General features: G+C 40.5%; 5 protein-coding genes across 5 annotated transcripts; 4 read left to right on the forward strand and 1 right to left on the reverse strand.

Moving 5' to 3' along the window:
• Positions 1 to 2,700: 2,700 nt before the first annotated feature.
• On the reverse strand, positions 2,701 to 8,328 carry LOC130693621 (adenylyltransferase and sulfurtransferase MOCS3-like). Its single transcript, XM_057516804.2, has 6 exons — positions 8,119 to 8,328; positions 6,885 to 7,011; positions 5,660 to 6,175; positions 5,308 to 5,579; positions 3,704 to 3,959; positions 2,701 to 3,019 (listed from the first exon to the last, which is right to left on the reverse strand). The coding sequence occupies exons 1-6, from the start codon at positions 8,227 to 8,229 to the stop codon at positions 2,865 to 2,867; spliced, it is 1,437 nt and encodes a 478-aa protein (XP_057372787.1). The 5' UTR covers positions 8,230 to 8,328; the 3' UTR covers positions 2,701 to 2,864.
• Positions 8,329 to 14,257: 5,929 nt separating this feature from the next.
• Positions 14,258 to 16,405, forward strand: LOC130693623 (carboxypeptidase A1-like). Its single transcript, XM_057516806.2, has 10 exons — positions 14,258 to 14,418; positions 14,548 to 14,688; positions 14,754 to 14,922; positions 14,990 to 15,193; positions 15,256 to 15,366; positions 15,468 to 15,591; positions 15,654 to 15,703; positions 15,774 to 15,893; positions 15,961 to 16,045; positions 16,131 to 16,405. Exons 1-10 carry the CDS (start codon positions 14,348 to 14,350, stop codon positions 16,304 to 16,306), a joined length of 1,251 nt encoding a protein of 416 aa, XP_057372789.1. The 5' UTR covers positions 14,258 to 14,347; the 3' UTR covers positions 16,307 to 16,405.
• A 424-nt stretch (positions 16,406 to 16,829) lies between these two features.
• LOC130693624 (carboxypeptidase A1-like) lies at positions 16,830 to 19,013 on the forward strand. Its single transcript, XM_057516807.2, has 10 exons — positions 16,830 to 16,984; positions 17,202 to 17,342; positions 17,416 to 17,584; positions 17,639 to 17,842; positions 17,905 to 18,015; positions 18,075 to 18,198; positions 18,266 to 18,315; positions 18,385 to 18,504; positions 18,562 to 18,646; positions 18,720 to 19,013. The coding sequence occupies exons 1-10, from the start codon at positions 16,914 to 16,916 to the stop codon at positions 18,893 to 18,895; spliced, it is 1,251 nt and encodes a 416-aa protein (XP_057372790.1). The 5' UTR covers positions 16,830 to 16,913; the 3' UTR covers positions 18,896 to 19,013.
• A 2,640-nt stretch (positions 19,014 to 21,653) lies between these two features.
• Positions 21,654 to 23,793, forward strand: LOC130693622 (carboxypeptidase B-like). Its single transcript, XM_057516805.2, has 10 exons — positions 21,654 to 21,777; positions 21,868 to 22,014; positions 22,072 to 22,237; positions 22,301 to 22,504; positions 22,568 to 22,678; positions 22,753 to 22,879; positions 22,993 to 23,042; positions 23,095 to 23,214; positions 23,285 to 23,369; positions 23,463 to 23,793. The coding sequence occupies exons 1-10, from the start codon at positions 21,704 to 21,706 to the stop codon at positions 23,636 to 23,638; spliced, it is 1,260 nt and encodes a 419-aa protein (XP_057372788.1). The 5' UTR covers positions 21,654 to 21,703; the 3' UTR covers positions 23,639 to 23,793.
• Positions 23,794 to 24,326: 533 nt separating this feature from the next.
• Positions 24,327 to 27,132, forward strand: LOC130693660 (electron transfer flavoprotein-ubiquinone oxidoreductase, mitochondrial-like). The gene is given in 11 exon segments (XM_057516849.2): positions 24,327 to 24,484; positions 24,541 to 24,654; positions 24,720 to 24,872; positions 24,937 to 25,095; positions 25,155 to 25,351; positions 25,433 to 25,618; positions 25,620 to 25,646; positions 25,704 to 25,885; positions 25,939 to 26,330; positions 26,410 to 26,631; positions 26,693 to 27,132. Coding segments are annotated over 11 exon segments (1,833 nt in total). The 5' UTR covers positions 24,327 to 24,447; the 3' UTR covers positions 26,857 to 27,132.
• The last annotated feature ends 206 nt before the right edge of the window (positions 27,133 to 27,338 follow it).

Consider the following 27,338-nt stretch of genomic DNA (forward strand, 5'->3'; position numbering starts at 1 on the left):
AAATCCTGCAGGGAATACATGGCAAAGGAACGGGTGTCGGTATAAAGCGGGAAAACAACTCAAATAAAACCCTTAAAAAAAAAACAAAAAACAAAACAAAACAGGAGAACGGATATAAGGAGGTTGTGTTAATGCGTGTCGTTGGCAGTCAAACAAACAAAACAACAGGCAGAATCCTCCTTGGCTCTTTAAATGGATTGCCAACTAAACCCCGACCAAGAGGAATAAAATTGCGAAAACTGTGCCGAGACTTCGAGTCTCGGATCAAGTCGCAGTCTGCCAGGCAGCATTCGGAGGTGTTAACATCAATAACACACAGGGAATAGAGAAAACGGGGCCAAACGCGCTTTGAACTCACACAGGGCAAACTGGTAAATAAATAAATAGGAGCATCAGAATGCGGGAGAAAGGCAAGTAGACGGGCAAGGCCTTAAAAAAAAACAAAAAACCATAATAATAATTGAGTGCATTATGTGAATGAAGTGGCCTGATTGAGGTATGAAAAAGAGGCGTAGGCCCTGCTGCAACGGTGGGGGCCAAATGTACACATTTATCGTTCTGGATGAGTGGCAAATATCAAGCTCACGCGACCTGACAATCGTTACGACTTTTTCATGGATCGTTTCCTCTTTTTCTTCCCTTCCTCTTTTTTTTTTTTTTTTTTTTTTTAGTCCAACTCTACGAAGACTATAACTGGAAATGAAAGGCACTCGCCCTATATATCTACTGCTCACCCCTATTGTTCAAAGTCAAACGGGGTGGAGGGGAAAGAGAGTAGGCGGATATAATGTTATATGTAAAAATAGTGGACAGAAAGAGTTCGTTTGTTTCCTTCATTTATTCCATTTCGTTTATTTTCTTTTCTTTTTTTTTCCCCGGGTTGGACCTTTCGTACGTATGTGTGTTACAGTTCGTTATCGTTTGCGGGCGTCCTTCCGTGTCCGGTGCAATTTACCCGCGTTTCAGCCAACTCGCGTTTTTTTTTTTTTTTTTTTATGGGGCGAGCGCTTAATTTTGAATACGAAAGAGAACGAGCATGAAAAGAAGAAAGAAAAAAAAAAAAAAAACAACATAAGAGAAAAGAAAACAAAAAAAAACAGTGGAACCCCGCGGGGTTGCGTATGCCACTCAGTTCGACTTAACTCGTCTAAGAGTCTACAACAAAATGCTCGGGTTATGTCGTGCTGACATCCAATTGAACATAACATATTCTCTCTGGTCCTGTTCGATTCGTCCCTCTTTTGGCTACAAAATACGTACAAGAGATAACGTGGGAGAACATTATCCTTCTATATAATCTTTCTATAGTATGTCGACACCAAGCGGACGGCATTTTCACGGTGAATGGCGTCCTTATATAGCGGGCATTTTGAAACAGCGCACCCCAAAATTCACGAAGGGCACACCTCTTTTTTCCAAGCCATTTTCAAACTTTGTACTCTAACGACTTCCATTAAAGACTACATTAAATACCACTGGTTTTAAATACGTAACTCACGAAGGACGGCCGGAGAAACCTGTAGGCCACCCTTTTTTCTTGAGCTCGACACCGTCAGCTGTTTCAATCCTTCTTTCAATGCAAGTTCTGGTTTTTTCGGGCTAAGTGTTTCTTCTTCTTCCTTTGAAAAAAAAAAAAATAAAATAAAAAGATTAACACAACGCATATATCAGTTTCCGACTAGAGCCAATCGAAGTTTGTATCTCGTTTTTTTTTTTTTTACCTTATACACACGACACGAACTTGTGTTTCAAAACAGTCGGCTCTCAATAAAGAATACGCATTTTCAAGTGGTTTTTCGAGTGCAGAGGCGATACGAAAAAAAAAAAAAAAAACGAGTTCGATTTGGCCCTCAGCTTGTTGTTCAAGATATGCCAGACAGTCTGTGCGATGTGAAGGTATATATATCTGTAAATAGCGCACGCTTCCACCCTGTTTTGTGAACAAATGACTCTCAGGGCAAATGGCTCTCTCGACAAAAGGCGATATAAAGAATAAATACATAAGCCAAAGGAAAGAAAAAAAAAAAAGAGGGAGAATGATGGACGGTAAAGAAATAAATGCCGAAAAGAAGAGCAAACGTCGATGCTGGTCGGGAATCTAAAAAAAAAAAAAAAGAAATGAAAGAGATGATGGCCTGACCATCTTTCATGGTTTTGTTCGAGTATGCGTCGTTGCGGTGTCAATGGCGCGGCATTAACAATTCAAACAAGAGCCAGACTTAAGATCGTGTGGTGCTATAGTAAAAAAAATAAAAAATAGAAGCACGATCTCGCCATCAATTGGAAATGGATCGTGAAACTGCACTCACCAAAAGCAATGAAACAAAACTTCGGACCGGCTACACGAACGAAACAAAGAAGATACAAAGAAAAAAAAAATAAATCTGACAGAGTTCCAATTTTTTCTTCCTTTCTTTTATTATATCTGATTTGTATTACAAATTCTCTATTCACTCGTCCATCTTTCAATACTGTTTGCTTTTCAAGTAAAAAAAAAAAAAAAAAGAAAAAGGTAGCAGTGAAAAGATGAGTTTAGAAAGAGTCGAACAAGAACAAGTTGCCGTTGTATGTTTGGCTTCGTATCTGATTGAATCCACTCCTTTTGCTTATGTTTCGTAGCGTCTCCGCGGAGGCTTCTGATATCAATATCAATCCAATATCTTTTCTTTTTGATTTCATTCTCTTTGTATTTTCATTTTCCATTGTACAGACCCCAAAAATAACAGTGGCCTTCTTTTTCATGCGTTTCGTCAGATACGTAATTCAAGGAACTCGTATTCAATTCGCAAGACGATACAAATAAAAAGAAGTTGGCGGATGGTTAAGAAACTGAGAAATATAAAAAAAAAAAAGGGAAGGCACAACTAGTAGATTGGGAACAATGGATCGACTTGTTCGGCCCATGCTTGCAATCCGCCGACGATGTCTTTGACGACGACGGGCCAATCGGGTGGCAGGAGGGTCCGCATCCGCTCGACGGCCAGCTGTGAGTTATTGCCTCGACGGCAAACGACGTACACTGCCAACCAAAAGAGACAAGGAAACCAAAACAAAGCACATCAGACGCCGTACCACAAAAAAACAAAAAAACTAAAGAAAATGACAAAAGAATGGGCACAGCGTTACAGTCATTATGCAAGTCGCTTGCAATGACATCTGTTTGCGGAAGAACTGGCAGCTTGTGAAGCTCGTCCATTCTCTTTGAAAATTCAATGCTAACAGCTCTCGGCGTACGAGTTGGTGCACATCCGCAGCGAAAATATATTCACACTTTACTTAAGAAGAAGAATCATAAATAACAACGAGGATCACGTCCATGTGAACGAAATAGAGGCTCGACTCGAGAAGGGGAAAAAACTGGTCATACATCAGACTTTCGAGTCCTTAAATCCACTAGACCGTGTCCATTATTCCGGCCGACCGATTTGTGGGACTTGTCCAATGAAATGACTGCGTTTGCTTCGTAGCGAAGAGGCAAAAAGTTAAGACGCGCACAATAGACGGATCAAGTCCGCCGATGAATCATTTGAGAAGGAATACCACAAAGTGAGAAAAAAAAAAAAAAAAACGAATAAAAGTCTTAACTATGACGAACTACATAACATCTAACAGGATTTACATGTCAAAGTGTTTTGTTGTACATGCTGTACGCTTGAATTATTTCTCCTAGTTCTTCCTCTCTTTTTCTTTTTTTATGACCTACCTGACAGTGGCGATTGTCCGGCATCCTTCCGGGCTAAATGTCGATTGACCAGCTCTTTGAGTTCATCGACACGCTGTTCCAGGTCCTCAAACGGTACATTGACGCTGTCTGGTAGCGAGCAGATGGACGTTTCCAGTCGAGGGCGGACGTCAATCAAAAGATACGGTCGTCTATCCATTTCAAATGACTCGACGACATTCCGGAATTCCGAGGCAGTCACGCGATCTTCGCCCTTCAATATTCGCAGTCCTTCATCCTATAAATCAGTTGAGAAACAGTAAGTACATTGTTGATACTCCTTTAACAAGATCAAAATGTCAACAGCAAGCAAAAAAAAAAAAAAAAAAAAAAACAACAACAAACAAAAAACAAAACACAATCGATACGGCAGTGATTTCGGGAGTCGGTTAACCGGATAAGTAACACTGTCGGTAACCTCCCGACTGTATAACAGGAACGGTACAGAGGAGGGCGGATGTCGAAAGAGTTGGCTCTTGGTATTGATCCATATTGTTTTTTTTTTAACTCTCTCCACGCCCCACTCATTGCCAAGAGACCCCCCCCCCCCCAAATAAAAACAAAAAACAATCCTGTTGACTTGACTATGCCAAAAAAAAAAATGACGAGAAATGTCACGCTAAAACAAAATGGCGGATAGATAAACCCCCCTTGAAAAAAAGCCGCAAAAAAGTCGTGAACTTTCGTGCAACCAAACGCAAAGCCATACGAAAACAAAGGGACGAAACACACGGCTAACCCGCCCCATTTCTTTTGTAGATTGGATCAATTGAAACGCGGGGAGAGGGGAAAAGAAGAAGTAAGAAGAGTCGCAATGACAACGTGAAAGATGAGACAGCGGCGCACGTTAGATGGTACAGGTAAAATTAGAACAACCGTCAACCCTGGCCCATCGAGCGCAATTAGCTTAAAGAAAACAAGAGGGGAAGATAAAAGAAATAAATAAGCAAAGATAAAAATAAAGGCAGGGGGGGGGGGCTGTAGTAGAACAGGCTCTTCGATCAGTTGTACACGCACGGAAGGGGGGAAGTTTAATTAGTAAGAGTGGCGAAGCGAGTGCAGTAACAAGACTTAAGAGGAACGGATAAACAAGAAAAGGGGGGCTTGTTGCGGGTAGTAAGCAACAACTATCACAAGCAAAAAAAAAAAACGACGCAAAACGTGGAAATCGTCAAGTTGAAAATGCGAAAGATACGAAGGAAGACGCGCCGAACGGGACGGGCAAATCCCCTTTGACTATCAATAATCATACAGCAAATGAGAGGAGCAAAAGACGGTGCAATGACTAGGAAACGTGTACGTAGCAACAAACGAATGATACGTGCGCTTTTCATCTGAACGACAGTAAAAATAAATAAATAAATAAAAAAACCAACAAAAGGAAGTGGGCGGAACTGTCAAGTGAAGGGTACGGCGAAGGTCCAATGCCGCAAGTCTCGAATAACGTCTGAAAATTAAACTTTGGCCAGGGTAGTCGACAGAACGAGCAAACATGAAAAGAAACTACTTAAATCCTAATCCCTCGAAATGATTGAAAAGAAGCAAAATGAAAATTTAAGAAAAAAACATGAAAAGGAAATGGAAACCTTGTCGTGAGGTCCTCGACCGCAGAAGAGAGCGTAATCGACGTCGACGAGACGGTTAATGGTCCTCGACTCCGGGCCGGCGCAGACGGCACAGCTTGGCTGCTTGGGGCGTAGTGAAACGGTACGAAACATTCCGCTCTCTCCGTCGAAGACGAGCAATCGCCGGCTGAACGAAGGGCCTGTTCGGCAATGATTGGACGCGTCCGGCTTCACCTCCGCCAAGAGGAGTTTGATCGTTTCCATCGCCTGCAGTGTTCCAATCAGACCTGGAACTGAAGAAAACAATCAAAACAAACAAATCACATTTCGTTTTTGCTCATCGATTGGGAAATGGATGGAGCACGCGCGACACCTGCTCCGATGACTCCTCCGTCCGAGCAGTTGGTGACAAACTTGGGATTGGGTGGCGTCGGGTAGAGACAGCGGTAACAAGGTCCGTCACGGTAATTGTAGACTGTCAATTGGCCTTCCCAGCGGAGTGCGCTGCCCGAGATGAGAGGACGGCCGGAGAGGACGCACGCGTCGTTGATCAAGTAGCGAGTGGCGGGATTGTCCGAACAGTCCAGCACCACACTGTAGCCGGACACTATGTCCATAGCGTTGCTCTCGTCCAGCTGGACGTCGTGAATGGACACACGAACGCGTGAATTGAGCGAACGCACCGCCTGGCCGAGAGAGGCCGCTTTGGAAACACCTACGCTCGCCTCGCGGTGCATGATTTGTCGGTGTAGGTTACTCAGTTCGACGACATCGTAATCGACTACACCCAAATGTCCAATACCGGCCGCAGCCAAATAAATAGCTGCCGGGCAACCAAGTCCACCGGCTCCGAGAATCAGGACGGAACTCTTTGCCAGTTGCTTCTGTCCTGTAACATTTGAACAACACAACAACAAAAAGTGAACAACATTAGAGAAATTCCACGGCCATTCTTTTTAATTGCACATCTCGCAGGCAACGACGTCGAAAAACTTTTGATGCACACAGTTTGAAAGTTGAATTCTGCAACATCACTTACAAGCGAGAGTGAGAGAGAAATGTAAAAGTAATCACTTTTCCATACAAGTTTTCTACTAGTGTGTCCGTGCGTAATGCCAGGCACTGTACGCGGCAATTAAAAAAGTTTATTTTTTTTATAGTATGGGTACAAAAAAAAAAAAAAGTAAGTGAGAGATCCCCAGCTCGGCATAGAGGCGATGGATATGCCGCTAGCGGTAGCATATGCATTAGAGAGGTAACACGTTTATTTAGTTTTGCATAACCAATGAGCTGTGTTGCCCAATACCGGCCCGGGAGCGTTCACAAAAAAAAAAAATAAAAAAAAATAAATGAATACTAACGTGACGTGATGCATCTCTTTAATATGACCAGAAAATAAAAAATAGAGAACTAATCTAAAATATGGAGTAACATTCGTGAAATAGGACCCGTCTGTTTACAAACATCTAGGACGGGGCCCTTTTCCTCCCCATTTCTAATCATCAAAAATAAATGAAGAATCGCACCTTTTTTTTTTTTTTTTTTAACAATTAATAGTGAACAAACATATGGAAATAAGCTATTATATCTTGTCTTACCTTCGGCACCGACTTGAGGCAGAATTAATTGCCTGCTGTAGCGGGAGACTTGGTCCTTCGTCAAGTTGCCGTGACATGCAGCCGGCACCGTTGGCGTCCTTCCTGATGGATCCTCTTTGTCAATTCCCTTTTTTTTTATTATTGATTTTGGCATTCCATAAAAACAGGGTTGAGCCAGTTCAAGCACCCACATAATATTTCAACAAAAAAAAAATATAATAAAAGTTTTATTTTTTCTTTATGCGTTTCTAAAAGTTGAGGAGATATTCTTTTGCCGCCTAAAAAAGTTCACAAAGTTGTATATGGATTTGATAGAGAAAAAAAAAAGGGGGGGGGGGCCAGGGCAGAGGTAAAATGGGACGAGCGGGTTGAAAACATGACATAATTTATTCAACAGAATTGGCGAAAGTGCCGCATTTGTTTCCGTCCCGAGCTCTAAGAGCTGGCATCCACTAGATAGGCGAGGCAGACAGATGGTGGAAGACTTTACGAACCGATTGACTTTGAAGCAACAAAAAAAAATGTAAACTGCACTAGAGAACGAACGACGCACGGTGATAAATAATGAACTAACAATCACTGAGCATTGTTGAACAACGCGTTTCATTTTTGGCCTTTTTCTAAAGAGCCAATCTTTTGTCGCACGCTTTTATTCTTCCTCGACACCAAAATTTGGCTATTGGAAATCGATTTTTGCAGAATGCGTCTTCGTTCATGAATACAAATGAGGGTGAATGTGTACACAGATCGGATTGTGGAAGGATTTTCGCACGGTTCGGGACTTTCGGGAGAGGAATGTCAACCATGAATTTCAATGATGAAATCGCGACGGCATCTAACGAGAATGCACGGAAGCCAGGAAAAGGGAGATGATTATAAGAAAATTCTAACTGCCAAAAAAAAAGAAATTCGTGCATACACACATAGTAATCAAAATATTTACAACAGTCCCAAATGCTCCAGGGCATACCTGTCTGTTGTATTATTCCAACTTCTCGTGAAGTAATGAAAACAGAGAATGTCTAAACACTTGAGATGTCTAATTTTTCCCTACACAATCCTAAAATGCAGTTCCTTAATGCTTTCTGAAAGCCTAAAGTTGTTATCAAGGGCAGAGTTGCAGTCAAGTCTAGTGATTGTTCGATATGGTAAGCAAAGAAACTGTTTTCAAGCAAACACAGAACAACTTTCAACAGTGAAAGAAAACAAAAAAAACTAACTGACAGGTACTTACGGGTAGGCCTACAGTTCCAATGAGAAGTTTCAGCCGAGCAATCTCATCCTCTTTGTCTTTCAGTAACGAACGTAAATGGGCAATTTCTTTTTGCTCTTCCGTGTTTGCCATTTTCAAAGGAAGGAGGCAACAAAAGCCCTCACTTCAAGGAATAGACTACTATTTTTGTTTGTCGAAAGGTTGCAAGTCGTAAACAGATATTCAAATGGATGTGTCGAAAAAATACTTCTTCACGCGTAGCAGACGCAAAAAGCTATTCAATTTATATTTAGGGTGGCTCTAATACAACAAAAGACCAATTTCTTCTTCTGCAGATTACCTCGAGCATAAAGGAATGGCTTTTTCGATTGGGATCGAATTTGAATCAAAATATGGGGAGAACTAGTAAAATTTACAATTGCACGAAGAGAACAGATAATCAAGTTCACTGTTCGGATGTATTGTATAAGAACGAGTACACAGAAAAGATGAAAATGTTTTTAATTCGCAGAACTTTTGCTGTCTTGAATTTGTAAAAATCCGTTGATTCCTTTTGGCCAAAATCGAGTACACAGAAAAGATGAAAATGTTTTTAATTCGCAGTCGGAATTTGTAAAAGTTGATTCCTTTCGCAATAACCTGTGATAACCGCAAGTGGGGTAACGAAGTAACAAGAGCTCTTACGCAAAGTGCATCAAACAGCTTCTACTGAGAATATGTTCTAATATTTGCGAGAAAAACTACTTCAATAGAAATACTTATTGTTCATTCATTTTCTCCTTAAAAAAAAAAGAAACACAAAGAACAATCGTATTCAGCTTGATATATATATATCTACTAATTAACCAAGTGCAATTTCAACTGAAGATGGGGTTTTGGCATTGGAAGAAATCAGTTGTATAAAAATAATAAAATAAATTCTCTGGAGGATATCAGTTGGCGGCTTACTGTTCAATGCGTTTATTACTCATATACTGATGAACGATCAACTGTTAATTGTTGTTCTACATCATTTTTCAACGTTGGTCTAGACTCACTTCCCAACTCATCGTCTATGTGCAAAATGTATGCAATTCTTCCTTCATCGCCTTGCCTTATACGTTGTCTAAGAGGATTACCACTGGGCCCTCCCATCAGTGCTAAATATGTATGTTTTCTGATGTTGTTTATCTCCTCCATTCCAAGAGAAGAGCATTTAACTCATTCTTGACATTTGTGCGGATCAATCCTCGATTCATTATTTTCCCCACGTTTTTATTTGCTAGCCAGATTTGCTTCTCGCTGACGTGGTACACCCTACCATTTCTGCGCAACTATTATCATCAATATCATCATATCGAATCGTGTTTACACAACGTCTGCAGTAAACATAATAATGCCATTAGTTGGCAAAATGTCTGCATCGACGTGAGTACATGGCTGATCTGCAAAGACTCGCCAAAAGTTAGTTGGGGAGATGAAGGAGACGATGAAGATCAGAAGGAATATATTATCGACAAAGAGCTCCATTCTAGCACAGGAGGATCAAAGAAGAACCCTCCGAAAGAAAAAGTTTCCTTCCATTCGTTGATATCCGCCTTCTTTTGGCGGATGACGCGCTCGTTGTGTATCCACTTGTCGGTTAGTGGGATCCAACCATCAAACGATATCACACTGAGTCGTTGATGTCGTCGTCAACACGGGAGATACCTACTTCCACGTCACGCTCATCGTTCGACGTTTGGCCATTGCGGTACGTTAGAAAAGCATCACCAACTCCAGCATCTATTCTCATAAATATAGTCAAGCAAAAGTTGGGTGGAGGATCTCTCGTTTTTAGTCCAAGTATCCCGTCAAAACGGACCACTGCACATCAATCACAGGGTTTATCGTAACGTTGGCCAAAGTCATGTAGAGGAGGGTCATCTGTACGAAGACTGAATGTGTTTTGAAGCTCGAATAACGACGTTCAGAACTGCTCGTACCCCTGTATTTCAATTACTCGTCTCACCGATCCCCATCGGTTCAACTTCCCCGCAAATCCTGTGCCCTGAAGGTGCATATTGGTTCCCATCTATGCATCCAAAATATGCGCAACTTCATACAGATACGACTCTGTGTCGTTAAATTGTGCGCTATTTTGCGCCGCGTGTAAGTTGAAAATCAACTTGTACACGAAAGTGACCAACTATTAGAGGTCAATTTAACTGTCGTCTACTGGCCAAAGAATGGAATGCCAATTTTGATATGATCGACAACTTTAACAAAACGAACGATCTCTTTTTTTTTCTTTCGTTTTGGTAAATTGACTTCAAAATAGAAAAGCATTAACTGATATTCTTATCATCTCCGTTCAACTTTTGTTGGATGCCTGTAGCACCTTATTCGCCCCCCAAACATTTGGCTCTAGGGCGATGATGATGTTATTTTGATAGGCTTTTTTTTTTTTTGACCAGCCCTCTTGATCTAATAGTAGCGTGTATTTTTTCAAAATTCCCTCGTTATAACCGTCGAACGCGAACGTCCAGGAAAAAGGTAAAGGGAGCTAATGATTGGGTGGCGTGAGTCGAACGTGATCCACGCGTAGCTTCGTCTCATTTGCCTGCATCAGTGCATCGACTCATTTAGACGTGGGCTCTACATACGCGCACACACATAAACTGCATATATATCGTAACACCGCAAGGCATATAGTACATTATAGACTGACGGACAGAGAAAATGAGCCAACTTCCTATCCATTTATATCTGATGGTAAAGCTAATTTGAACGGAGCCCATCTACAGTCGGTGTTAGTAGACGGGCCACCCCTTTCCCGAGATGGCAACGGCTGATGGAGGCCACACGAGATATTGCACTATAGACCATAGCCCTTTATGGATAAATACGAAATTCGTGTGCCTATATATATATCCCGATGCGAGTTCCAAAGGTGATTTATCTCTCCCCTTCTTTTTGTTCCTCCTGCTTGTTTACTCCTTCGTTTCCCTCTCGTTTTAGTCTTCTCGGTAATTGCACGTACGATATAGGATTTATAGAGAATCATCTGCATTTAAACATGGGGTAGCTACGTCACTTCTACGAATATTAATCCAGTTGGAAAGCTTTTAAATGATAGCTAAATTTGGTATACGTTTCGTTTTCATTCTTGGTTCTCGTTGATCGCGGGATGATGAGAATAAAATACTAAGAAGACCAACCTACACGCCAATTATCAAATATATTGCCAGAAAAGCGAATTAAATCATTGAAATTAAATTACTGAGTCTATGCTGCAGTTTCGTTGATGGAAGTGTGGCTCACAGTTTCAGGGAGTATGGGTAACAAGGAAGTTGATGTCAAAGGACAAAACATCATGAAAAGTTTTTTTTTTTTAAAGGACAGAAGCAAAAGGTGTAGCATCTTGCTAACTGTATACACTATATAACGTATCTAGAACAAGTTTTCCTCGGCGCGTTGTCCTGTGAAAGTGCACTTGAAACATTGCAAGTCACTGTGTCTCAAGACTCTTCTATATTACGTCCCCTTTTTTTCCGTCAAGAGCTTTCTAATGATGGCGAACTTTGCAGCCAACGAAAGGCCAACAATCATCCAATTAAAATCTGTGAATTTTTTGAAAATTATCTTCAACGTGTATAGTCACACCCATCCAAACGTGTACGCAATATAATCTTTCAATATCCAAAACTATTGGCCATCAAATGAATAGCTGCCATATTTACAGCCAGAAATTGCTTTTCCTTTATACACGTCCATGCTGCTCGTGGCCGTCTCTCGTACGCGTACGATTCATCAACGTGACATATCGTTACATTCATGCAGATTTAGGTTGTATGCTGTCGATCTGCGGCTTCATTGTGACTCGTAAACTGCCACACAAATGGCCGTTTATAGGAAATGGACGGATATGTCAGCACGGACGCCAATCTAAAGCGACAGGCTCTTCATCAATGTCTCATCTATACCAATGCGGCGGATGAATGTTTACGCCCTTGCTCCATGAAAATCCATACACAATTTTAGAGATGTCACGAAGATGAGAGTTGGAGTTGTCTACATGGTCTGCACGGGATGAACTGGTAAAGGTTACAGTAACCAAACTATCTGGCCTATGTACAAGAAAATCATTTAATACTGCATACATTTGATGAGATGTTCAAATATGGTCCAGACCGCAGCGAACGCACGTACGTCAATAATTCGTGAAAATGATCTCCATCTTGGCAGTCTATACGATTTTGACGGTCTGTGCTCGACGTCAACACGAATAAATAATAACCTCTTCAATATGATAGTATGTGAAACGTGTGTCGTGTGCACACATTTTTAAATTACAAAGTCAATGTGTGATGCACAAGTAGTGAAGGGTAGAAAAAGAAACACCAGCATACACTTGTGTCGCATGTTAACCGAATACAGAAAATAAAAATTTGAAAGGGCAATGATGTTCGAGAACGAAAGCAAGTGTTCCCTTTTAACTAGTTTAAACAGGAAACCTGTTACTGTATGGGAATCTGAAAATTGAATCGGCTCGTGCGTTCGATGTGCGTTGGGAGAAGCTTCTCATATCCGAGATTTGCATACGGGACATTTTTTTTTTTGAATGGGGAAATAAGTTTAACATTGAAAAAGCGTTCCGGCTGAAGTGATATACGGTGCACCATACGAATGGTTAACAACTTTTTCGAAGCTTTTGTTATTTAAGAACCAAGTTCTAACCCATGCTGCCCTATATACAATGTAACAAGTTATTGTGGTCAGGCAGTACGATGTTCTTCGAATGCAAGAAGGCTTAAGGTGCATTATTTTGAGATGAAAACGGCTAACATCAGCTAATCCTAGGCCATTTAGCAATATTTAATGTCTGCATCATTGCGTTGTTACAAAAAATCACGTATACAAGGTTCTCTTTTTCCCTGGAAATTTTCTCAAAATAAACTGCAATCCTTCATGTTTCCAAAAGCCGTTGTAGTTATTTCGTATCGGAGTGTGCAGCTTACAACAGCATTGCGAAAAATGTTAAACATTAGTCGTGTTAAGTATGAAAACGCCCATCACCAACGTGATTGAATTAAACTTTGGGGGCTTCCTAGTCCGTCCACGACGATGAGTAATGGTTTGGTGAGTACGTCATTTTTGCCTTACGGTATGCTTACAATGTCCTTGCATCAAAAAACGAAACCAATCCAGTGATGGTACACTTAATTCGGACAAATATGCAGGTCAGCCCGATCAAAGGCGTTTAAACTACATGGGCAAATTTTCAACGAAACCTTTGATATATTCTACAGTTCAGTAAGGTTTCCATTCTATCTTTATCGTATTGTGTACCGTAGGATTAAAATTGAAAAGTTAAGGATTAATATTCTCGTTCACAACTGCTTGGGGATAGCTTAAGACATCTAATGAAGTGTGCTTGAATTATTGTTCATCTTTGCAACACCGAAAAAAATTCAAGTTTCCATGGCAGTAATTTTATTATTACACTTTTATACACACGGCAAACGCAAGCCAATAAATTATTAAATCGCTTAATGCATATGCACCTGTAGCAACGCATCGTGCGGAACGGTTTGTATAGAGGCCTGCATTGGTTCCGCATTGTTCCTACGCATATTATTCTATATGGACTATTCTTTAAGAAATATGGAGTTTTATAGCTTTCAAGCATTTACGTAAAGGGATAGTACACAGCATAAATATTTTAGTATTCAGCCATTGCGCACAGTATGGCCTTTACACTGGCCAGGAGATCGATGCCTTTGAACAATGTGGTCGATCGATATAGGCCAAGTTTTACAAAATCTCGTTGATATTTGAACGCAAGGCAGTTAAAGATGATAAGCAGCGCATAAGGTTTACGTCACGAAGAAGACAAACAGTATACATACACTTTTGCCTTTTTTTTTTTGTTATTGTTTAGTTCTATTATCAGCAATGACTTTGCTTAATACGCATCGAGTTTTACGTCGGGCTTTCCAAATCCCTTATGACAGGTTCGTTTGGGATAACAGAGGAAATTATAGTCACAATAACAATATACTTATCTATATTAAGATTGACACAAACGAATTCGTTGTGTACAGCCAGCCGCAATTTGTTAAGGCCGTACTTGTCTACCAAGTTCAGCAAGTTAGTTTCCATCTGCGATAAGGAACTGGTACTACGATTAAATTAGAGACTATAAAAACTGTCAGACAAACGATCAAGCAGCTTCCATTGGTTCCATCGTTATTGTCGTTTGGAATTCGTGCCGCATCACGCCGAGAAAATGAAGATTCACGTTCAGATCTTCTGTGCCTTGTTTTCCCTCGCCATCGCCACCAAAGTCGACTACTCGGGGTATGTGTCTATTTAATTGAACTAGTCAACACTTGCGTTTTGTTGCAAATTGTCTAATTCATCTTTACTGTCGTGTCCAAGCCGAAAATCAATTGAGATTTGAAACGAATCGATATTTTTTAAAATAAGGCATATGGTAATTCGAGTAGTCCCGCAGACAGAGGAGCAGGTGAAATTTTTAAGCGCTTTGGAATCAAGCAGCTCTATCGATTTCTGGACACGCTCGGTCACCGCTAATCGATTCACCGACATTCACGTCAGTCCCGAATCGTATGTAGCGTGATATTTATCTAATTTTTAAGCATCTCAATACAAGAATATGTATTGAAATATAGATACAAGGATGTCGCACGAGCTTTGCTTGAAAATGGCATGAACCACAAGATTCACATTGCTAACATCGGCGAGCTGGAAAAAGAAGAACAGCAGAGCATCGCACTCCGCCGAGCGCTTTTCAGCAACAACAAGGCCATCGATGTGGAAAACTATCACACCTACGAAGAGGTGAATTATAAATTGTCTAAAGTACCTGTTCATTTTCGTGTTATTTATTGATTGTGATTCAAAATAGATTATGGCTTACTTGGCCGATTTGGCTAGTACCAACCCATTGGTATCTACATTGGTAGCAGGTACCAGTGTCGAAGGCCGTGAAATCATTCAGATGACCATCAGTAGCGATCCTTCTGCTAACAAACCGATTGCTTGGTTTGATTGCAACATTCACGCCAGGGAATGGATCACTGCGGCTACTTGCGTCTGGATCATCGATACGGTATACCTAGTGTCACGTACATGCGTTTTTGATATATTTATAAATGGATTATTGTTGCGTAGATCACCAGTGGATATGGAACTGATGCCGAGATCACTGCGCTCGTTGATCAGTACGATTGGAAGTTTGTGCCTGTTGCTAATCCGGATGGCTATTCCTACAGCTGGACCAATGTAATGAAAGTTTAATAGTACAGTAGTTCCGGATTAAAAGATTTAAAATTATATGACCGTTGATCTGTTGCTAAACGTTTTGCCAACCTGCTAATTAACAGGACAGAATGTGGCGAAAGAATCGTGCAATTAACAGTGGCTCCGCCTGCGCCGGCGTTGATCTCAATCGCAACTTCCCCGTTGGTTTTGGTGGAGAAGGATCCTCCAGCCTCCCATGCTCAGAGAGTAGGCTTTATACGTCATTGAATATGCTAATATTTTAGTATTAATTGTGTTTGTCGTTTTAGCCCATCATGGTGTTTCAGCCTTCTCCGAGCCGGAGTCTCAGACTTTGCAAGTACGTGTACCCACTTTCTTTTTCCCGTTGATCGAACAACAAGCTCATTGTTCTATTTTAAAATTTAAAGGCCTTAATCGCTGCTGATCGTGGAAGGGTCAAGTCGGCCATTTCCATGCACTCCTACTCCCAACTTTGGCTATCATCATACTCTTTTTCGAGCGCATTGCCAGTCGAGTACCCTGAAATGGTACGTAACACATCTAACATTTAAATTAACGATTGCTTAATTTACTTTAAAATATTCCCTCTTCCAGTTGAATGCCATGAAAGCAGGCGTTGATGCACTTGTTGCTACTTATGGTACTCCGTATGAATACGGTAGCACTGGCACCCTTCTATGTAAGTCAGACTTGCTCTGAAACTAATTTCTTTATTTCAATTAACTCGCTTAAATGTGTAACGAATTTCGTTGCCTATTTAACAGACATCGCATCGGGCACTACTACGGATCATTATTACGTTAACGAAGGCGTAGTCCATTCGTACACGATTGAGCTCCGCGATCAAGGACGGTACGGATTCCAACTGCCGGCATCACTAATTGTACCTACGGCCACTGAAACCTGGAACGGAATCAAGGCTTACATGAACGCTATTTAATTGACAAGAAGGGAAAAGGTTGTTAGACGGTGTTGAGTTGAACTAATTGAAAATTGGAAATTGAGGCCTATGCAATAAAAAGATTCACAGTGAAATATACTTCGAATGTGAATATAGCGAGTTTTCTCATTGCGTCGTAGACTATGAAAATGAGATAGCACAAACATAAAGCAAGAACGTACAAGGCTTACATACCCTCAGTCACGATAAATTTGCGCTGGAGAATATGAAGGTCGGGAGTTCAGTTTACATAAGAGTGGATAAATAGAATAAATGTTTTTATTAAAGACGTTGGTGTCCAAAGTGGACATTGATTTGCCGTGAACTTTGTAATGCATAATCTTCACTACTCTGTTTAAATACATTTAGCTGTGAAAAGCCAAATTCCATTTTGCTGGCCATCAAATGTCGAGACACAACTCTTGAATAAACATTTAGCTTGTCATTATTGACAGTCGTGATTCAAAACAAACTTTGCCGTTAAAAAATGATGAGATTGCAGGTGGTGATAACAAACGTGTGGCCGCTGATTATAACAGGTAAGTGTCTGGTTGTATCGTGTATAGTTCCCATCAACTTGTAAACGATTCAGGTTGACAGCTAAGAAATGAAGAATTGCATCCTCCTTGGGTTCACCTTGTTAGCCCTAGCAGCGGCGGCTAAGGTGAACTACACCGGGTAACATTTAATAATTGCTTTTGCCGTGCAACAAGAAATTAGTAATGCCTCATTTTCCATTTACAAAAGTAACGTATGCGACGAAAGACACAAGACTCAAACATTGATTCTTCGCAATCAATTTAGCATTTTGTTTTCTCAAAAAGAGGAATAATTTTTCAGTATAATTTCACTACGCATATTCCATTTAACAACTAAAAATGAAATTTTCTAAAAGGCACAAGGTGATTCGTGTTATTCCCGAGACTAGAGAGCAATTGAAGTTCTTGCGTGATTGGGAATCAAGCAGTGATATCGACTTTTGGCTGCTTCCGTCTAGCGCTGGACGTTTTGCAGACATTCGCGTTAGTCCCGAAACGTAAGCATAATGCACCATTGTATCTCGTTTTACCGGTTATGTACTAATGTCATTGGATCCTAACATCTTTCAGGTACGCTCATGTTGCTGCCAAATTGGCTGATATGAAAATGAGCCATACTGTCCATATTGCTGACGTTGGAGAACTTGAACGACAAGAACAACAAAACATGGCACAACACATTGCAATGTTTAATGGGCAAAAGGCCATTGATGTCGAGAATTACCACACGTACGAAGAGGTGAGTTTATCTAGCTATTAGCAGACCTTCGTTGTGACGTACTATCCTCAACAGGTGATGGCCTATTTAGCCGATTTGGCCAACACCAACCCATTAGTTTCGACGAAGGTTGGAGGAACAAGCGAAGAAGGTCGTGATATTGTCCAAGCCATTATAAGCAGTGATCTTTCAGCGAACAAACCGGTTCATTTTTTCGATTGCAATATCCATGCTAGAGAGTGGATTACAGGAGCCACATGCATCTGGATCATCGAGCAGGTATAAAAGAAAACCTCGTGAAATATTTGTTCGATTTATTAACTGTGTTCTTGTAATAACAGATAACAACAGGATATGGTTCCGATCCGGAGATTACGTCGCTCGTCGATCAGTATGATTGGAAGTTTGTTCCTATTGCCAATCCAGATGGATACGCTTATACTTGGAGCACTGTAAGCTGGAGTCACCAAATCATACTAGATCATTTGAAAACAAATGTTGAATTGCACAGGATCGCAACTGGCGGAAGAATCGCCTTATTAACAACGGATCAACGTGCGTCGGTGTTGACGCCAACCGCAATTTTCCGATCGGTTTTGCTGGATCTGGTTCCTCCAACGATCCTTGTTCTGGAAGTACGATTCTCACTAAATCTTATATGACAATTGAATATGATATCCTATTTTCTTCGTCAATCTGTAGCTTATCACGGAATTGCTGCGTTCTCAGAGCGCGAGGCCAGCGCACTTAGAGTAAATTTTGCGTTGATATCTAAAAGGTAATTTAGATGGATGACATTGTTCTTTTATTGAACATTATAGGACTTGATTGCGGCTGATCGTGGCAGAGTGAAAACAGCCATCTCAATGCATTCTTATTCACAAAGGTTTCTTTCACCTTACGGCTATACCACCGATTTACCTGTGGAATATCCTGAGATGGTAAGTGAAAAATAAGGTAAACAAGTGTTCTAGTGAATAAAGTTTATTTTTTATCAGTTCCGTGCCATGGAAATCGCTGTGACGGCGTTAACGTCCACGTACGGGACACCCTACACCTACGGCAATACTGCTGTCACCATTTGTAAGTTTACGTTAGTCTTGCGTTTGTATGATCGTCCAACGTTACAGATTTGTTATTTTTTTAATCGTTACAGATATAGCATCTGGGAGCACCACGGATCATTACTACGAGAGCGAAGGGGTTGTTTATTCATACACTATAGAACTTCGAGACTCGGGAAAATATGGTTTTCAATTGCCGCCCGATCAAATTGTTCCAACGGCCATCGAAACCTGGAATGGATTGAAAGCTATGATCAATGCTATTTGAAAGTCGTAGTATTATTAGTTATAATTAGCCCTATTAGTTAACGCACAATAAAACGAGATGCCGTTTTGCGAAAAAGCCTGTGAAAAATATGTAAATATATTACAATTTACCGTATGAATCATAGATAAGCCAATAGAAATATGTAGCCAATGTAAAATATGTAGCCTGCCTACCTGCTAGCCGCACATAGTAATAGCACATAAGGAAAACAAAAACTTTTGGTATCGAAGAGGGTCACATATCCCGATCATAAGCTGCCTGCATCCACGAACCGTCTTTCAGGCCGTGGGGAGACCTACGAACAACCTACGTTCAATGATCACCTCTTGTCTACCTCAGTTTTTGGGACGATCTTTAACGTGTAGTGGACAGTACTACAGATCGATGTGAAACGTCTGTATACGTGTCGTGAGTGGTGTGTGTGTGGGTGTGTGTTTTTTTTCTTCTGCCATTTTTAGCCCCTTTGTAGTAGGCATGGCTCTTCTTTCTTCGTCTTCCTTCTTGCTTCTTCTTTCTTGGTTGCTCTTCATCTTCCTTCTTGCTTCTTCTTTCTTGGTTGCTCTTCATCTTCCTTCTTGCTTCTTCTTTCTTCTTTCTTGAAGGCATGATGTCGAAGCGATGAAGATGTAGAATCTTGCGAATCTGTTTTGAAGAATCTTGAATGATGAATTGGAGGGAGGGAAGTTGGAGGTGGCGGGAATCGAACCCGGGTCTTCTGATTTCAAGGTGAGTGGCGCTAACCACTGTGCCAGGACCGCACATCCAAATCAAAACAATTTTTGTTGGTCACCTGTTCAGGTACCTATAGCACCTTTAATGCATATTCGGCAGCTGTAGTATAGCGCTGTGGTATAGCTTACGGCTCCCATTCATTTTACTCGGGTTCAATTCTTTTGGATGTTATTTTTTTTTTACGTGGTAATTAATGTAAATGCTTAACCCAGCTAACGTGATCTCGAATTATTGTGTTTTTGCTTCATGCCATCGATATTTATTTCTTTTTTAAATATATGTTTTTATTTCACAATTTCGAGAGTTGCCAATTTTCTAGATACTGAATACAACAGCGCATTCAAACTGGGGGGAAGAGGGATCAAAAATCCATGATGGCCGCCGCTTAGTGTTTACCCCGCCTTTTTTCTATCCCTTTTTTTCTTTTTTTCACCGCTGCAATTTTTGTTCGCGGTAAATGTCATTGCAACGGCGTAAGTTTTCGTAAGCGTGAAGGAAGGGGGTAGAAAACAGCCCTTTACGAAAATAAAAGTGGTACAAAATTTTTCCCGCCATTTGCAGAGGGTCCGATATCAGTTCGATTCCTGGCACCCCAAAAGACACACTCAGTGTTAAAGCAGTCCAACATGGCCAATTTCAGCATCGACAGTTTTATTTTTGGAATAAGTTTGCACGGTATGTATGAAATCTAACAGATATTTGAAAATAAAAAGGAATCAAACTTTGCAATTGTAACAAATTCGGTTCTTTTTGTTCGTGTCGAGGAAGACGATGGACTGTTGGCATGTAACATTTAGTTACGGATAGTTTGTTCGTCTAGAAATAGCTAGCCAATTAACAGCTGTGCAGAATATGCCCTTACAATTTTAACATTCAACGCAGCACAATCACGTCTTGCATAGTTTAATGTAAAAAATAACAAGAAATCTTTTGGATTAGATACTGACTGTGGTGCCATAGCCACCACAGCTTAAACAGTAACCAAACCAAACCTGAGTACATTATTGTTTAAGAATAAATTTACAGTCAAATTAAATAATCATAAAGATCTTTTTCTTTAATCTTACGTTTCTAGAACCATTTCAATTGAGTTTAAGCAGTCGGCTATGTTGAAATTTGAGCAAACAAAGTGAAGGGAGTCTCGAACACGTGAATGTCCTAACGTATTTGCACCTGAATCAGCATCGTTCAGCTAGTCACACGCTGGCCATATTCACGTGATGTTGCAAGTGAAGCTAAAGCAGTCCAGGAGAATCGCTAGACTACGCGTCGGAATTAAGGTCAGTGCAAAAATCGTAAATATCTAACTGTGTAACTGGGTGGCCATTACTCAGTTCGTAAGACGTAAATTTCAATTACAGTAATGCAGTGTTTATGGGTAAAGAAAAATGTACATTAAAGAGTCATGTGGCTCGCAACAACACACTAGGTCGAAAAATTGTCCTCTGGCATGATGGCGAGTTTTACGTAGGGCTCCTTAGTTATTCGTATGTCTCACGCAAAGCACCCGCTATTCCTGCCTATTTACAAAACTTCTCCCCCTTTTTCCTTGTTTTCTTATAGCTTAGAAAAATTTTTTATATTATATTGGTATAAAATGCGATTTCCCCTGCTAAGGTATCCTCACGATACGAATGATATATCGAATGATGCTAATATAAGATTTCTTTTTATAAGTTTTAAATCTTGAATATACACCAAGAAAACTTTTGCGGCCAAGTTAACAGATAAGGGTGGCAATTTGAAGTTGTTTTCTATTGTGTATAGTTTTACAAGTGATAGCAGGTGGTTCATATACCTTTCACCGTTGGTAAGCTTAGCTATGGCTTAGCTATCAACGGCAAACATCGTGACGTTGACGGTCAGTTCGGTTATGGAGTAGCAACAGAATTTGTTGGGGTTCATTCAGTCTAGCTGAGAGTACGATTAAGTATATTGAGATAGACAAAAACAAGGGAGCTAATGATAATGAAAGATTATCGAAAGCGTAAAACTGGTTACCATCACAACACCTTTTGTTACCTTAAAACAGTCTTTACTTTTTTTGGATCGTGAACGAAAGCGGATTGGAGAAAAATGAAGGTTGCCTTGGCCATTTTTTGTAGTTTGCTTTTATTTCTTTCAGTGACAGCAAAAGTCGATTACACCGGGTATTTTTATTGTGTTTTTCAAAGCATAACAAGCTCATTGGCATACCGACTCTTCTTAACTTGTTAATCTGAAGCATTTCTTTATGATAGGCATGTGGTGATCCGTGCGATTCCTGAAACGAAAGACCAACTGGAACTTTTGAACGGTTGGTTCTCGCAAACGAGCAGTTTCCTCGAATTCTGGTTCCCACCGAGCAAAATCAACAAGTTTGTCGACATTCGCGTACATCCCGAATGGTACGTTTCATCTTCTATAAGGTTGTAGATTTTATTTAATTTCTATACTGTTAACAGGTACAACCATGTCGTGGAAACCTTAACTCGCATGAACGTTAATCATAAAATTCATATTGCGAATATTGGGGACTTGGTGCGACAGGAACAAGAGACCATCGCTCTCCGACGTGCACTTTACAGTGGAAAAGCAATTGATCATGAAAATTACCACACATACGAAGAGGTAAATTTATAGCCTACGTTCTTAAAACAATGTCCATCTTTGATTGCATATTAATAAAAATAGGTGATGGCTTACCTGGCTGATTTGGCTAATACGAATCCAATAGTGTCGACGAAGGTTGGAGGAATAACTGCAGAGGGTCGTGACATTGTTCAATTAATTATCAGCACTGATCTTTCTGCCAACAAACCTGTTGAGTTCTTTGAATGCAACGTACATGCAAGAGAGTGGATTACGGCTGCAACATGCATTTGGATTATTGACCAGGTAAACAGAATTTTTTGCTTTCTTTTGACAACATTATAGTATTACATGATTCATTATACGCAGATAACTACTGGGTATGGTTCTGATCCCGAAATTACCGATCTTGTCGATAGATACGATTGGAAGTTCGTGCCAATCGCCAATCCAGATGGTTATGCGTACACCTGGAGTGACGTAATTATCTTTTAATTTGGGTTCGGAAACCTCATCTACGAACAGAATTTATGCCAACTGTTTAACATTAACAGGATCGCCTGTGGAGAAAAAACCGTGTCTTGACAAGTAATGACACATGTCGCGGTGTCGATATCAATCGTAACTTTCCTATTGGTTTTGGTAGCCCTGATGGTGGATCTGATTCTCCCTGCTCTACAAGTATTACGCTATTTTTATCAACTTTATTTTTCCCAATTGTGTTTGAAATAGCTCGCATGAAATGGCTGAATTTTTATAATGCATTCGATTGTACCTTGTATCGTCATATCTAGCTTACCGCGGAGAAGGACCACTTTCTGAGATAGAATCCAACACAATTAAAGTAATTATTTTATTATTGTTACGGAAAACTTAAATTTTAATGGATATTGAAGGACTTGATTGGTGCCGATCGTGGGAGAATCAGGTCAGCCATTTCCGTTCATTCCTATGATCAGCAATGGCTATCGCCTTATGGATATTCCACTGCGTATCCACTTGAGTACGCAGAAATGGTGAATCTTTGCAAGAATGATATTACTTGTGAAAAGCAAAGTTTAATACTTTTCATTGTTGTCACTACAGTACCGTGTCATGGAAATAGGCGTCAATGCACTTACGGCCACTTACGGAACACAGTACACATACGGCAGTTTTGCTAACGCACTCTGTAAGTCAAAATTAAGTACAGTCTAAATTTTTTGCTTTGTCAATTATGAATGACAGCTTATTTCTCCTTTTGTTCTTTTGGAATATCCTCAAGATCTCGGATCGGGTGTTACCACCGATTATTATTACGAAGGTGAAGGAATACTACACTCCTACACCGTTGAGCTTCGTGACCTAGGCACTTATGGATTTGTTTTACCACCTGATCAAATTGTTCCGACAGCCATTGAGACGTGGAATGGAATCAAAGCCTTTGTCAATGCCATATAAACGTTTGACTTGATTGAGCTGCTAACTTTCCAACACCCACAGCACGAATGATTTACTGTTTTGCATGTCTTTTAAGATTTCCGTTATCTTCAGCACTTTAGGTCTGTACTTTATTGTAAGAAAACAATAGTAAACATAAAGGAACAAAACTTAAACTCCGATTTCATTTTACCTTCTTGAGGGCCACGGAACGTCTAGTGAAGTTAAATTTTTACAAGTGGAAATTTTTGCGTGTCACTTAATTCGTCAAAGCTTGGAAATTCCAGTAAAAACATGAACTGAGAAATTGCTTGCCATATGTGTGTCAGTAACTGTTGAACTACTATGGCGCAACCAACGTTAGTCGACTTTACCTTATTGTTTCTTACAAAACTGTATATGGATAGAAACTTGTTTAACGTAATGTTAACGCATACCCGTTCTCCATGACCTCGAGATTACGTACTGTTATATAGCTAAGGCGGACGTGAGATGTCCCATATATAGATTTCCTTATTTTCTCATCGCCTATCCATGCGTCACGTACACCAGGGTATGTTTGGACTGACATTTATCGTCCCACAGCAGTCCAGTGGATAATGATTTTTCGTCGTTGAAAGCCTTCGTCATGAGAATTGGGAATTTTCAGCCTCAAAAACTCCATTTTTGACCGCCCCTCCGGTACGATACACAGGATCCATAAGCATTTGTTTTCCCTTGAGGCTGGAAAAGCCCAAAAATGTTGACTAAGCGTCGTCTGCTTATTTATCAGTTTACGATTTACCTAGCAGTTTACAGTTGTTTGTGTTGCAATCAGGTTGTTAGCAAAAATGGTCCATGGGTTTGTTTTACGAGCCTTTAATAAAGGTAAATCCTTTATCATTGCAAACTTTGCTATTCATTCTATCAACCTTATGATTTAGGTCAAAATGGGTGTTTGATTTTTAAACGTTTGTATTCGTGGACGGAGCAATCTTTCCCTAAAATTACGACCCATTACACAGTCTATCCACGAGAAAAGGATCCAAGATGGGAAGGTATGCTAGTAAAGCTAATTTGTATAAGTTAGAACAGTAAATTGCACAGACTTCAATCCTCTCAGGTGTGGACATGGAGCGAGCAGTAGATGAGGTTGATGTTGTTATTGTTGGTGGTGGGCCTGCTGGAATGTCTGCAGCCATCCGCCTGAAACAACTTGCTGCCCAGCATGAAAAAGAAATGAGAATTTGTGTTGTTGAAAAGGCAGCTGAAATAGGTAACCTCATCTGGTTGAAATAACCATGACGTAACTCTTATGTAATAGGCATTCTCCCATGTAGGTGGTCATACATTGTCTGGAGCCTGTCTGGAGCTAGCTGCTCTGAATGAATTAATTCCTGATTGGAAAGAACGTGGTGCTCCTCTTCACACCCCAGTAACAGTTGACAAGTTTGCTCTATTGACTGAAAACTATAGGGTCCCATTGCCAATATTCCCAGGTACTGTATGGCATCAAAATAATTACAGTGTTGTAAATGAAACACTTACTTTTATGCAGGTATGCCAATGCATAACCATGGAAACATGATTGTGAGACTGGGCCATTTTGTCCAGTGGTTGGGTTCACAAGCAGAAGAATTGGGTGTCGAAATTTACCCTGGCATAGCAGCATCTGAAATACTCTACCATGAAGATGGAAGTGTTAAAGGAGTCGCTACTAACGATGTTGGAATCGCAAAAGATGGATCTCCTAAAGTGAGTCCCCCAACATTTATAAAATTTTTCAGAATCCTTTTTCGTGTCGCTATTTTACAACGGGTCACTTTTAACGTTTAGGATACGTTTGCTCGGGGAATGGAATTGCACGCAAAATGTACCATCTTTGCTGAAGGTTGTCACGGTCATTTGGCGAAGAGACTCTACAAAAAATTCAATTTACGCACAGAATGTGAACCTCAAACGTATGCTATTGGATTAAAAGAACTGTGGGAGATTGATCCTGCTAAGCATCGTCCAGGACAGGATAGAACATACCGTCGGTTGGCCATTGGTATTTATCGGAATAACAAGTCAGTTGGACAAGCTTTTCATTTTTCTCTTTCTCTAGGAGCGAACAACATATGGTGGATCATTTCTTTACCACGTTACGGACGAAAACAAAACGCCCCTTATAGCTATGGGCCTTGTGATTGGGCTTGACTACCGTAATCCATTTATCAGCCCATACAAAGAATTCCAGCGATGGAAACTCCACCCTTCTGTAAAGCCATTGCTAGAAGGAGCGAAAAGGTATGTCCTTTAACCATAACCTGTAAGTGAATGACACTGACGTCTTGTTCTAGGATTGGCTATGGCGCTCGGGCCCTTAATGAAGGAGGTTTACAGTCAATTCCGAAATTGACTTTTCCAGGAGGTTGCCTGGTCGGCTGTTCACCTGGTTTTATGAATGTTCCAAAAATCAAGGGAACACACAATGCAATGAAGAGTGCCATGTTAGCGGCCGAAAGCATATTTGATACCATTAACAGTGATATTAAGCAAGAAACGGTCGGCATAAATCCAGTAGTCTACGAAGAGCGAATTCGGAACAGTTGCGTTTGGAAAGAACTCCAGAGCGTCAGAAACGTAAGACCTTCTTTCAGTTCAGCTCTTGGCTTATATGGCGGGCTTATGTACACTGGGCTATTTTACGTACTCGGTCGAGGGAAAGAGCCTTGGACGTTTACACATCACGGTAAGAAACATGAAAGCAGAGGCATCGGTGACATAATAGGTTGTGCAGTTTATAATCGTCGACAATTTTTTATCTTTAGGGGCTGACCATCGAAAGCTAAAACCCGCTGCCCAATGCCAACCGGTTGACTATCCAAAGCCTGATGGGAAAATAACTTTTGATCTATTGACTTCAGTTGCGTTAACGGGAACGAACCATGAAGGGGATCAACCACCTCATTTAACGTTGAAGGACGACACAGTTCCAGTCAAGCAAAATCTTGCTGTATATGATGGCCCAGAGGGCCGCTTTTGTCCCGCTGGTAACTAAGCTATTGTCATTATAACAACTCGGCTGTCGATTTTATTTGATTCTCGTTCCAGGTGTTTACGAATACGTGCCAACAGAAGATGGCCAGAGTAAAAAGTTCCAAATAAATGCTCAAAATTGTATTCACTGTAAGACATGTGATATCAAAGACCCCAGTCAAAACATCAATTGGGTCGCCCCTGAGGGTGGCGGTGGACCTGCGTACAACGGAATGTGAATGAAATAGCCTTTTGTTCACAGAATTTTAATTAAGCCTGAATAATATCTGATAATCAATGCAACATTCTTTTCCCCCAGCGAGAGCTATCAGCTAATTTGTTCTTCAAATATTTCTCCCATGCTTGTACGAATGACTTCATCAGGAATTTTTAGCATTATGTATTTTTGAGAATGGTAACTGGGTTAGAGACATATGTTGTATGCCGTCTAGTTGTTTTGCTTGAAAGAGCTTGCATTTATCTAGGCATACAAAAATACATTCTACGTAAATTTATCAGCATTATACATTTTCCCTCATTATTTGTCGCTTATTCCGTATAACAAATTTGTTCTCTTTCCGTTCCCCCTGAATTTAATTTCGTCTGCAATGAATTATTGCTTACAGACGACGGTCAGAGTTCGTGTTCTGTAGTGTTGTCTCAGGTGTATTTGTTGGCGCTGATTGTTTTCAGAACTTATTTTTGAAACAAACAAATAACG

Source organism: Daphnia carinata, chromosome 3 (genome assembly GCF_022539665.2).
Source record: "Daphnia carinata strain CSIRO-1 chromosome 3, CSIRO_AGI_Dcar_HiC_V3, whole genome shotgun sequence".
Classification (NCBI taxonomy): Eukaryota; Metazoa; Arthropoda; class Branchiopoda; order Diplostraca; family Daphniidae; genus Daphnia; species Daphnia carinata.